Source organism: Podarcis muralis, chromosome 1 (assembly GCF_964188315.1).
Source record: "Podarcis muralis chromosome 1, rPodMur119.hap1.1, whole genome shotgun sequence".
NCBI lineage: Eukaryota > Metazoa > Chordata > Lepidosauria > Squamata > Lacertidae > Podarcis > Podarcis muralis.
In genome coordinates this window covers 49750370-49763530 of record NC_135655.1, presented here as the reverse complement: position 1 = coordinate 49763530, position 13161 = coordinate 49750370, and the positions used below count along the sequence as shown (strand labels likewise).

General features: G+C 40.6%; 1 protein-coding gene across 1 annotated transcript in view; it reads right to left on the bottom strand.

Moving 5' to 3' along the window:
* MYBPC3 (myosin binding protein C3) overlaps window positions 1-13161 on the bottom strand; it is a 64240-nt gene that overhangs the window by 40035 nt on the left and 11044 nt on the right. The window contains exons 4-12 of the mRNA XM_077928554.1: window positions 12302-12388; window positions 12038-12186; window positions 11400-11517; window positions 8440-8488; window positions 7592-7636; window positions 5786-5842; window positions 5001-5003; window positions 1379-1402; window positions 494-660 (exon numbers count right to left, since the gene is read on the bottom strand). Of these exons, the coding sequence (XP_077784680.1) occupies window positions 494-660; window positions 1379-1402; window positions 5001-5003; window positions 5786-5842; window positions 7592-7636; window positions 8440-8488; window positions 11400-11517; window positions 12038-12186; window positions 12302-12388 (699 nt within the window). The remainder of the gene's footprint in view (window positions 1-493; window positions 661-1378; window positions 1403-5000; window positions 5004-5785; window positions 5843-7591; window positions 7637-8439; window positions 8489-11399; window positions 11518-12037; window positions 12187-12301; window positions 12389-13161) is intronic.

Sequence of the window (13161 nt, the reverse complement as noted above, 5' to 3'; positions counted from 1 at the left end):
GAAACCATCATTGACAGGTTCACCCATCCCTAGTAACTGGGCAGAGGCTTAATTATAATGTCCACTTCCCAACTTTCTGCTTTATGTGTTTTAATGAGAGTTACCTATGTTCTCAGCTAATTAATATCTTCAAATCATTATTGAATTATGGTAAACCACGACTCTCTTCCCTTATTTCTTCTGCTGAAGCTGCACTCTTCCACAAGACTTGCCAGAAGCACCCACTATTATCTCTTAATTTCGTATACTTCCTTTTAATGGCTACCTTACTCATCTGGGTTCCTCATTTCTAATTCTCTAGAACCTAGAGAATTCTTTTCTTGATAGTAAATTGAAGCATGGGAACTGACACATACATGTAAAATGGTCTTTCATATTTTTCCTCCCATGGAAGAGTTTGAAAGCTGCTTCATACATTGTATTCCCCCCCCCCCCAAAAAAAGAGGCATTTCCCATGAAGGAAAAAAGAAGAGAAGCAATCATGTTCTCTTACCTGTGCTTTTCTTGTCCTCCTTCTTCATGCGCTTGAGACGCTTCAACATACCTCGCAGATCTGTGATACCATACTGGAAAGCAATTTTCTCATATTCTGATGCAGGAGCTTTCCGGAGGATTTCCCACACATCAACATCTGGCTGTGCTTCAGTTTTTGCCTCAATTCTGTAGAAAAGGGGCATATTGAACATTTTCTCATAAGGGACTTAAAATAGCCTGTCTATTAGATTGTGTCTCTACTGCATAAATTCCTATTTATATTAAAATACCTGTCAGTTTAGGGGACTCATTGTTGGTGAGGTGCTTAAGGCATAGAAAGACTAAGTGCCTTGATGAAGATCAGATAATGTGTCAGAGTCAATGATTGGACCCTTATTTTCAAGTTCCTAAATCAATTCCTTAACAACAATACCAGTTTCCTCTATCTTGCAACAGGGGTCATGGAGACCATGATCTTAGGCAACAGGTGAGTTTTCTGTGGGCTTTAGGGTGTGAGTTTTGAGTGAGAAAGCTCCATTGACTTACCATTCTTAATTATATAGGAGCTCATTTGTTTAATGACGATGAAGGTGAATATAAGTATCATAAATAAATAATTTGGTTTTTCCGTCTTGCAAGTAGAAAGTGTCAATTTCTCTTCAAAATGAAACTTAGGCATTTATCGACCATGTACCGATTTCAAAAACAATTAGAATGGAAGAAACTAGATAGGAAGATAGCAACTTTGGGCCCCCTGAGCCGATTATTCACTTAAACAGTTTAGGCATCTTCTAGGCACATGAATCTGTTTATATTCTTTTTGTGAATCTATTTATTAACAAAAACAGCAGTCATGTAAGAGATTGATTAACAGTTAGCAGAGGCAAGGGAATGGAAAGCTTACCGCTGTACTGAGCGCAAGAAGCTGCTGGACTTGAGAACGATGCAGAGAAGCATTTGGATGAGCATGCAGCATCCCCATGAGCAAGAAAGAGGGCAACATGTGTTAGCATTAGCGCCATTACTAGAAGAAGGCAGCCCTTTGTTGGTAAGGACTAAGGATTTACTATAATGAAAAATGATGGTAAAGAAGCCACAGCACACATTAAACAATCCAGTTCTACATAAGTCTTAGGTTGTGTACATACTACACCTCTAAAGCACATTTGAAGCGCATTTCACCCTCAGAGAATTCTAGGCCAGTGTGGTGTAGTGGTTAAGAGCGGTAGACTCGTAATCTGGGGAACCAGGTTCGCGTCTCCGCTCCTCCACATGCAGCTGCTGGGGCTAGTCACACTTCTCTGAAGTCTCTCAGCCCCACTCACCTCACAGAGTGTTTGTTGTGGGGGAGGAAGGGAAAGGAGAATGTTAGCCGCTTTGAGACTCCTTCGGGTAGTGATAAAGCGGGATATCAAATCCAAACTCTTCTTCTAGGCACCATAGTTTATTAAGAGCTGCTGGGAACAATAATTCTGTGAGGGGTAAACCACAGTTCCAATAATTCTTTGAGAAAAAGAATATGCTTTAAAGCAGGCATCCCCAAACTCAGCCCTCCAGATGTTTTGAGACTACAATTCCCATCATCCCTAACCACTGGTCCTGTTAGCTAGGGGTGCTGGGAGTTGCAGTCCCAAAACATTTGGAGGGCTGAGTTTGGGAATGCCTGCTTTAAAGGTATAGTGTGTTCACGGCCCTACATTTATACCAACCTAGAGGGACCACGTGAGGTACAGCTTTGCTGGAAACAGGCCTCATTTAGGGTAATGGGAATATATCATGTATATATAGTCTTTCATTTTTTCATTTCCGATTTTGGAAAGCGTACTACTCAAGTGGTCTCACATAGTCAAGAACAAGCATAAATGTAGCAGAAGAAACCTATGTATACTCCTAGAAAGAGGTTTCTTTTTTAATTATAATGCACATCAATGGACCAGTCACAGCACAATTTACACAGTAGGGTTTATGACTTTGCTCAGCCTACAATCAGTGAACTTGGTTTGTAAAGGCAGAGAAAATCTGCTTAAAACAAGAATCTAACTAGCTTGCAATGCTAGATCGACATTTCCATTTCAATTCCTGTCCAGCTATCCCTGACAATTTGTTTTGGTGGAAAGAAATGAAACACTTGGGGAGTCATAGACTGCAGATATTTTTCAGGATATCTATCCTAATGGCATACCAAGTGATTATATGGCTCTTCATGCATGAAGGAGACAACAGACTGTACTCAATGTCTGTGTCCCCAACATCCATGTGTTCAGCTGAAGGTATGTATGAAATCCTATGTAGAGTCAATTTGTATACATCAAGGCAGTGTCCATGGGATTGGGAACCATGCAGAAGGCAGGGCCCCTGATCAGGCAGATAGAGTCCATTATATTAGCATATATGGAGAATTCATGATGCCAGCATGAAGAGGCCTAATGTCATGCAGATCAGTTTGCCACACAAACAAAGGGAACAGAATGGAAGACAGAGCAATTGCTAAGCTCTAACAGGGCAAGTAATAAGCAAAAGATACCACTAGCTTTAGCCTCCTGCCGATTTTCCACCGCTTTCTGTTAGTAACAGTTAGAGCTTGCATGAGTTTTACAAATAAATGGGCTGATTGTACACCAGGTCTACTCCAAAGCACATTTAACCTGCACAGTCCACCCAGATTGTCCTGTGCCTGACTTGACTTTGTCTGCGCTACAAGTGGAGATATGGAGTTGGGGGTCACAAGAAGAATTTGCACTAGCACGGGTTTATGTTGGAACACAGGATTTCTTTGAAACACTAGCCTTCCCACACTGGCTCCAACTAGTAACTATATTGGGAGGGAGGGGTATTAGATGCAGTAAGACCACAGTTTACCCATGAACTTGGAGGCATTGAGGTGTTTTAGACAGAACCTGTTCCACACAAAGTAAGCTGTCAATGTGTTCTAAACATGTGCGGGAGAGTTAAAAATAGTTGCATACACTCCAGCGATGGGCCTTTCCTATCCTATTACCTTAAACTGATTCAGACCTCTCAGCTGTCACCTCCTTCAAGGTCTCCCTTCACCATCCCATGTCAAAGCAGAGTGACAACTGTTCCCTTTCCTCCCAACCTCTTTCTGGCCTATGACACCTCTGTGTCAATGTCATCTAAACTATTCTGCCATTAAACAGAGGTCCACACTCTGGAACAATATTAATAAAGTTTTACCCTTTCCAGCAGGAGCTCCAGGAACAGCGTCACTTGCTGATTAACATGGGAGAGATCCCTGGTTGTGACAACTGCAAGACGTATCCTGCACCTATGGAAAGTTCTTTATCATAGATTTCCTCTGTCTACTTGCATTTCTATCCTTTGAAGAAACATTGCACATTTCTGGCAACACCACTAGAATGGAATATAAATCCAGGAACGCCTTCTGATACTCTGCTGCCGCAAGTATTAAAATGGAAACTTTCATCTTCTGAATTAAATAATTCACAGTAATGGCTAGTTAACAAAGGCTGGGAAATTAAGCACAATAAACCAGAAATAAGTCCTGCTGATTACTTCTAAGGACCAAACCAGATATGTCACCATTCACAGAGTTAGCAGTTGCATGAATATTTTTTTATGGTGAATGGCTGGCAGAGGGACCCAATCTAGCTTTGAACTCAAGTGGGAGGGCATAGGGGGCACCCAGGTCTGCTATTTGCATTGGACGGAATGCAGGGAACAAAAGGTTAAAGCCCCCCTATTCCACTGTTTGCATTTCAGTCTGGATTGAGACCACACTATCTGCTAATATAATATAATACTAATTGTGTGAATGGTGTCACTTCTTCTTTTGTCCTAGATAAATGAGAACTAGGCTACACACCAGTCATGTAGAATTCCTCCAAGTTTTGAAATGATTCTCTCTCTAACTGTGACCACACATCTCTTAAATCGGCATACCTGAACTAAGATCCAGTCAACACACCACTGGATCAGCGTGGGATCTGGTCACAGGGAAGATGCTATGTCACTGATAAATATTATTTTAAATCAATCTACTTCATTGGGGATGTTTTAGGATTGCATCAAATCCAAAAACATGGTCAGCAGACTCTTTCCACCTTTGATGAGGAATTCAGTAGGGAAATAGGAGCACCTCAGTTGGTTAAGGGACCTGAGAAACGTCTGCATAATCCAGTAGGCAGAGGAACAAGGTTGGACGTTCTGCAGGGTTGCAATGACATGGCCGACACTCTGGGGAGATGCACTGAGATAACTCAAAGTTCTGGATAATAGCATTTCTACAGCTTGGGGAGAAAAATAAATGAAAATCCTGTCCTAATTTTAAAATTGCTTCAAAAGTGACAATTAGAATATTCATGAAAGTAAACTAATTGCTTTCCATCAGTATTAACTGGATTTTAAAATAATGTCTGGGATGGGAAACCTATGCTGTTCCAAGTTTTCAAAAAGAAAAGGGGAGGTTTGTACATTCTGTAAACCCCATAGCCTTTTAACTTCCTCTGTTCTATGCAGTTCACACAGAAAAAGAAATAAAATCTTACTCTCTGTTCCAGACATCAGAATTCCAAGATATGTTGCCAGATGGAAGACACAACAGGACAGCAAAGTACAGACAGGAAGATTATAAGGCAGAGAGAGAGAGAGAGAGAGAGAGAGAGAGAGAGAGAGAGAGGGGCAGACAAAGAAAAGCAAGGGAAGAGGAGACAAAGAAAATGAAAATATATATAAGGAGTCAGAATGAAAAAGAAATCTTAATCAAAGCTGATAATTCTTTGTTACAGACTATGAGTCTCATCCCCTTTCTCTCCACCCCCACCAGTTGCTCAATAATTTCTGGAACTTGTTTCCTCCTCCCAACATGAGACCGTAAAACAGTTTAAGCAGAGTGACATTTCTCCTGTTTGTTCTCTGTGCACACAAAAAAAGAGAGATCACTTTTCTTTTGGTCCTAAAAAGCTTCAGTTTCTTCCCTCTTCGAAAACTGAATAATTAAGCACATGCACAATGAGAAACAGGGACTCTCACATTAGGCAGGTAATTTTCACAGACCATACGAATTGCCACAGCTGGCATGCTTGAGAGACCTAGTACAACCACGTGAATGCAAATGTAAGAATGACAAAGACAGTTACTCTAGATCAGCCTCTCTCAACTTGGGTCCCTAGATGTTGTTGGACTACACTCCCAATGTCCCTGACTGCTGGCCATGCTGGCTAGGAATGATGGGAGTTATAGCCCAACAACATCTAGGGTCCAAAGTTTAAGAAAGACTGATCTAGACCTTTAGCCTTTTGTACCATCATTTTACAGATGGCAGCGTGCTCACCTCTTTCTCAGCAAGGCACTGAAATCCAACTCTCTGCCTTCTTCATGTCCATCCGCACTGTGCAGTATAGCAAGTAGCATTAATAATAAACAGAACAGAAACAGAATGCAGTAAAAGCAGAAACAATAACTTCACACAAAGATGTAGACTAAAGCATCTTCATGCTGAAGATAAAAGTCAGATAAGTTTCACATGCATTTTAAGAGACCCGTCCCCACAAAAAAAGTGTTATACTTCTGCTGATTCAACATTATTAGCATAGAATTTTGTAATTATATGAGTACTATCTCTCTGAAAGGGACTTATGTACATATTTTGTTCAGGCTAAAATGCAGCCAGGCCTTGTTTTCTCTGATCCTGCAGGATAGGAAAGATCTTGCATGCAGTGAACCACATCCACACAAAATGTTACACTTTCTACAAGAGGCCATCCTGTGTTGACAGGAGAGAGCAGGAAGAATTGAGGAAACAGAAGCCTGTTTGACTCAAATTATAGTCCAGGAAAACCACAGTATTTTGCTTCCGTTATTGTTTCAGACCTTACCCACATAAAATATCCCAGAGTTGGTCTTGCCTTGGGCATCCATATATTGCTATGGGGAAAGTGAAAAATAATACAATAGCCCAAACCAATAAAAAAAAATTAAATGAACTAGAATGAAATTCAGCAGTTTATCAGCCTCAAAGGGTAGATGAAACAGGTAAGTGTCAGTTTCCAAAAAGCTGCCAGTGAGGAAGGCAAACATTACTGCCAAGGACAGTATTCTACATTATTGTAGCTAACTGCTAAGAAAGCCCTTATCCTAGTTTATACCAACCTAGAATCACAAAAAGAATGGAACTCTACTGGGGGGGGAACAGGGCTTCTGTGGCAGTTCTCAAAATGCAGGGTCGTAGTGGTGAAGATGTGAATGGTGAAATCCATGCATATTCAAGAGAAATAGGTGAATACAAAAAGCATTCATGTAGTCACTAAGAAAGCACCATTTCATGGCATACTGTGTGTCCAGAACACTCTCTTCAAGGAATGAATCTGTCTCTCATGGATGCCACTACACCTTCTCGCAATTGTTCCATCTGCGGTATTTTATCTTGTTAAGTCTCTTTGAGACTTTTTATTTTGTAAAAAGCAACTAAATGCAATCAATCAATCAATCAATCAATCAATCAATCAATGGCTTATAATAGCCACATCTAATTCAGGGACTATATGCTAAAGCTCCAATCAGCAGTATAGTTAGTGGATTTAAAGGTATGCATGTGTTCCAAATGACAACCATTTTAATTAATCAGTGTCAGATTTCTATAAAGGGTAAAGGTGAAGGACCCCTGACAGTTAAGTCCAGTCACAGACGACTCTGGGGTTGCGGCGCTCATCTCGCTTTACAGGCTGAGGGAGCCGGCATTTGTCTGCAGACAGTTTTTCTGGGTCATGTGGCCAGCATGACTAAGCCGCTTCTGGTGAAACCAGAGCAGTGCATGGAAAAGCTGTTTACCTTCCCGCCGGAGTGGTATCTATTTATCTACTTGCATTTTTTGGCATGCTTTTGAACTGCTAGGTTGGCAGGAGCTGGGACCGAGCAACAGGAGCTCACCTCATTGCGGGGATTCGAACTGCTGACCTTCTGATCGACAAGCCCAAGAGGCTCAGTGGTTTAGACCACAGCACCACCTGCGTCCCATTTCTATACTACCCATCAACTAAGTCCTTTGGATAGTTTTTACACACAAAATTTAGGCAGCGTGGCCATTGAGCGACAGTTCATCATGAAGACCGAGGCTGAACACCAGATTAAATGTGGCTACCTGGCGAAAGCTCCAGTCATCCGTCTCCCTCCTCCCACCATGCTCCTGAATAAGAGAGTCACAAAACACAGAATTCAGTTGGGCACAACTTCACTTAGTCCAACAGCATTTTCTCAACATCTTCCCAACTTCAACAGACAAACACCTAGGGATTCTAAAAGCAGCACCTTTGCAAAGGAAGCTTTATTCTGTGAATAATTGCGAGGCAATATTCAAATTAACTGGGTGGTGGGAATTGTCTCCAAGTAGATTGTGACTCTGAGCTAGCAAGGGATCAGAACCTTATTTCTCACAGCCCCAAGTTCAGTTAAGCAGAGCAAGGGGTTAAAGGCATATGGATGGAATTTAAAGAGACAGAATTCACAGTCCTTTCACATAAAAGTCCTGGTTATCCCAATCTTTCTTTCTTTCAGCAGCCCATTTAAGGGCAAAGAAGTGTCTTTATGTTGTCACAGCTTGGGGTTGTGAGAACTAAACAACGAGGAGTCATAAACCCTTTTCAGCCTCCTACTAATCCTCCAGGAAACCACCAGTATATTTTGATCTACTTTTGTTTACCCTGACCTAGCCAATAGAATCTCTATCAGCCTTGCATGATTTGGATGGGGGCGCATTTTTCATATCCATTTTGCGATGCAGATGGGCTGCACATCCCCACCTATTTTCTACGACTTTGATGTGTGGTTACTATGTATGCATCACCAGTTCTGTGCAACACCTACCTGTGTCTAAAACTACCGTTGGATCGTGTGTACACAGAGGTGGGGCATATTTGATATTAGCAACCATGTTTACTTGCCCCAAAGTGTTCACTCACATTAGACCAGTACATTTCTGATGATACTCACCCTCGTCGGAGTGCTGAGCGGAAGTCCATCTCCCCTGTTGCAGGTGCCTCTGAAACAACATAGATTGCAAAAAGAAAAATTGTAGTAATGAAAATATATTTGCATCCAAGGCACCAACAGTCACACCGGAAACATTCTCAAAATCGTCCCCCCAAAAAACTTGTTCATACCTTTCATTTTGGATATTAACTTGGAGGCTGAATAAATTATATTTTTGTGTTCACCACAGCAACTTCCTATAGGTGTCTACTCTACTCACAACCACAATGTGACTACACAGGTGAGTGTGTATAGATTTCAGTCTTGGGGGCTTTCTCTTTTATAGTTCTGGCATTGATTTTTCCCTGCTTTTCTTCTAGTTGTTCCCACTGGGAAAAGCTGAGCAATCATACCCCCATTTTGCTTATGTTCTAGCTCTCATTCTTCTTTTTGCAACATAGTTTTTATTAATTTTCATTTTTAAACTGATTGACATGGTTGTACTGAGATATATCTTTGTTTACATTACAGCATATGACCTGCAACTATTACTTAAAATTAAAATTAAAAAAAAAAACAATCAGATAAACGTTTCAGGATATATTACCAAAGTTGTGCCAAAGGGGATGAAGTGGGTTATTGGCCTGTTTATGTTCTTTTTTTAGTGCACATTTTGTGTTTTTTATCTTGTATTTTTGTGTTGTGAACAGCCCTGAGGTCTTCAGATAGAGGATGTTATGAAAATTTAATAAATAAATAATAAATAATAATTGCCAAAATTGTTACAGATATGAAATGATGTGAAATAACGTGTATTGCTTAGATTGGCAACCAACACATGGGAGAACTGATTGGTTTTATATAGTATTACATGCATGTCAGACTGTGCTGCAAACTATGGATACTGTTCTACCATATGCCTGGTTATTTGTATAATAGCAGACTGCATAAAATTGTCATGTTTCTTTTGGCCTCTTGCAACTTCTTCTAATAATGCTGTTTGCCAATTTGCAATATACCATATGTCCATAGTTAATAATTGTTGTTCTTGTAGTGGTTTACAGATATATTATAAGTTCCTTGTTTTTAATTTGCAACATATAGTTGAGCCAGTCCTGGGGTCATGGGGACTGTCTGCCCATAATCAAATTTATTTCTGTAAATACATTTTCCCTGATTTTTTCAATTTTTGGACACTCCTACCACATGAGTTGATATTCCCCAATAGTGGGACATCCTCTCCAACACATTGGGGAACTGTTTGGTTTTATATAGGCTAGGAACCTAGGTGTTGAATTCCAACCATATACAATTTTAAGAACTCTTTCTCTGGGGGTTGCCAATATGGTTTTGTATGGCACTTTTGTCCACAGTCTGTTCCACACTTCTTCTTCAGATTCTAAGCCCCAATTCAGTTCCCACCATCTTCTCAAACTGTGCTGAGAGCAAAATTGAACATCTATAATAGATGTATACAAAGATGGTATTAGTTATTTTGCTATTTTTTGCTATTTTGCCTACAGGCCATGATATTTGAACAGATGTAATACCATAAATATTTTCCAGTATTCTGACACATTTAGGACCAAATCCTTTTTTTTTAACCACTCCAATTAAATACTTTGGTTTCACATAGTCAAATGCTTTAAACATATCTAATGATGAACACACCAGAGGTGATTTTTGTGTCCTATTTTATCTGTTTAAATGTGATTCTTCCTGTATGCATGGCCCTCTCATCAGTGCCTTTATTTCCCCCCACAATACGTAAATAGACCACAGCCTGGCTCTCATTGTTCTGGTTTTGTACTAAGGTGCTGAAACAATAGTGAACATTTCATTTGCCTTTTAATCAGCGACAGAAACTTTTGCAACTGAGATGCGTTAAAAGTGGTAACTGCACAATGCCTTTAGAGTAAAATTGTTGGTCAAACTAGTCATCTAAAAATACTGCAAGTTCCTGTATTTGAGGGGAGTCAGAGAAATGGGCTTCCAGCACAGTCCTACTTACTCTTTCAAATCTTGTGTGGGGAAGCACTATGTGCGGTAAAATCCATTTTCCCTTCTTTGCACTTCCTCCTTTAGAACTGAACCTAAATAGAGCCATGTTTTCTATTCTGACATATATATTTTTTTACTTTTGCTGACTTGACTGACCAGGACTAGATGGAGATACAGAATTCATCTCCATTCAATTTGCTTGCACTCAATTTCCATTTTTTAAGATTGCTTGTTTTAAAACAATTTGCTTGTTTTAAGATTGCCAAGATTAAAAAACCACAACCACAAACAAGACATAACTTTGATTTTTCAGATAGGTTTGTTAAATTAGACTGCAGAAGAGACAGTTCAGCCAGAAACCCTGTCAAGGGTTAGCCTAGTTAATATTCAAATACTTAACAGTTCTCTTAACTGAATGCATTATGATATCCATCATTATGTTTCTTAAAATCTGTTGCAAAGATAGGAAACATTTATTTGTTTTGTTTTAAAATGCATATTTTCTTTCTTTTTTAAGTGTGCAGAAATATGTATTTAAATGAAAAAAAATGTGCAGTTTTACAGATCAATGTGGAAACAGATGGAACAGACTTATATGCTGATGCATTCAAAAGTGAAATGGAACAGAATAAGACTGATGCACCATCCCTAGTTTGAAGGATCTTGGAAGCTCTTAAATGTATCCCTTAAAATAAAGGCTACCCTTTGAATTAGTAAATATCTCCACAATAGGGGATGTCTGGCAACTCAAATGACAAGTGGGGGAAATCTTTAACTACAGTTAATTGTACCATTTCTTACTCGCCCACCCAGAAATCTCATTCTTACTCTTTTACCAAGTGGCCTGAGTGATCCCCCTCCCCAGTTGATGTAGCTTTTCAAATCAGTGCTTATCTCAGAAATATTATCACCATGAAGAAAGGAGGGGTAGCTACTCCAGCAATGCAAGGCACCTCTGCCATTATGAGAAATCATCTTACCATTGACAACGAGGCTAAAATTACAGCTATCAAACTTGTCCTTCGTAGCCGCTTCACATCTGTATGCTCCTGCATAAGCCATTTTTGCTTCAATGATTTGCATTTCAAAGACATAAATCTTAAAAGAAGAAGAAGAAATAAATGGACCACTTCACACAAGGCATTTTGCATTCAGATCTCCTGCATTGCAGGGGGTTGACTAGATGACACTCGGGGTTCCTTCCAACTCTGTAATTCTACGATTCTATGTGTGTCTGCCTGCCTGCCAAGAGAACTGAACTCCTATTGTGTCTTTGAGAAACCCAACAAGCATTCTTCATTCTCATCTATAAAATACCTACACATTCACTCTTTCCAACTCGCTTCTCCAGATTGAAAATGTTTTTTGCATTTTTCTTCTTCTCCAAACCTTCCAGTTGCCAAACTTTCACCATTACAACATATAGATTGGCAGTGTATCTAATCTTCTTTCAAAGCCATCCAAGTTGACGGCCATCACTGTCTCCTGTGAGCAAGTTTCACGGTTTAACTCTGCACAGTTTTTGTCCAATAGAAAGCGTAGCTTTTAGTAAACTTTTTGTGACACAAGAGGAATGTAGGGTAGCTAGTGTATGCAACGGTCAATCTGTGAGTTGTACCTTGTTATTTCGGTCATAATTCTCATGAAGCTGGAGGTGTTTCCCCACTTTGCTTTGCAGGTCCATCCACTTCCCCTTGAACCATTTCACAGAAGGCTTCTTCAGGAGGCTTTCGCCTGCCACTTTGGCAGTGAATGTAATGTTCCCACCTTGAGAAGGAAATATATTAAGGTGAATGTGTCATCTGAGGTATAACAACTGGAGAGAGAGACAGCCAGCAGAAGTATCCTTTCCACCCATCCCATTTCTAGGCTATGCACTTACCAACAGTCACTTCTCCATCTTGTGGCCGAGTCACAAAGACACCAATAGGATCCACAGGTGCCTCTTGCTGGGCTTCTGTAGGAAAAACTGGAAAGCAAATGAATGACCCTGGCCTTTGATATCTGATATACGGGTCTTTAGGACCAGCCCACTGCATTGTATCATGTGTTCCAGACTACAGTGTGGATATTTCACGCTACTTCCAAGCTGCCCACAGTATATGTTTCTACGTATAGAGCTATCCCTTTGAGATGCTCCATTAACTCTTACTTCGCAGGCCTGTTTCTAAACTGTTTCAACAAATCTTGCCCTCCACATCTCGCCCTCTGGCACATGCCGCAGGGAGGAGGCAGAGTGCGGAGCCCAGCACCGGTTCCTCCTCCCCACAGCATGTCCCACTGGGTGGGACGAATCACAGGACAGCATGCGCTGCGTCATGTGATGTCACATAATGCGCCCCCCAAAATGTGGGGGGCAAGTTTGCGTCCCTGCCTGGAACCCCTGGAATCACACACTGTTCGGAGATTGGGGTGCAACAACACAATTGGACAAGCTGTGCTTGAGATGTTGACTTGTCAAAATGGTCCCCTTCCCTCTAATGCACTGACAGATTTTAATTCTATGGGAAGGGGGCCAAAATTCCACAGATGACAACTTGAGTGCACATTTGTGCGTACCGATAACGTTTTGACAGGTTAGAGTGGGGTGACAGCTCTGTGCCAGAGCACATGCTTTGCAATTAGGGACATAAGAAGGCATTTTCTGTTATGCCATGGATTCACTGCATGCAACTCTATTTCCATTCCACTGCAGTTCGTCTTCTACCAAAATCTATGTTATATTTCTTACTGTCTGTTGTG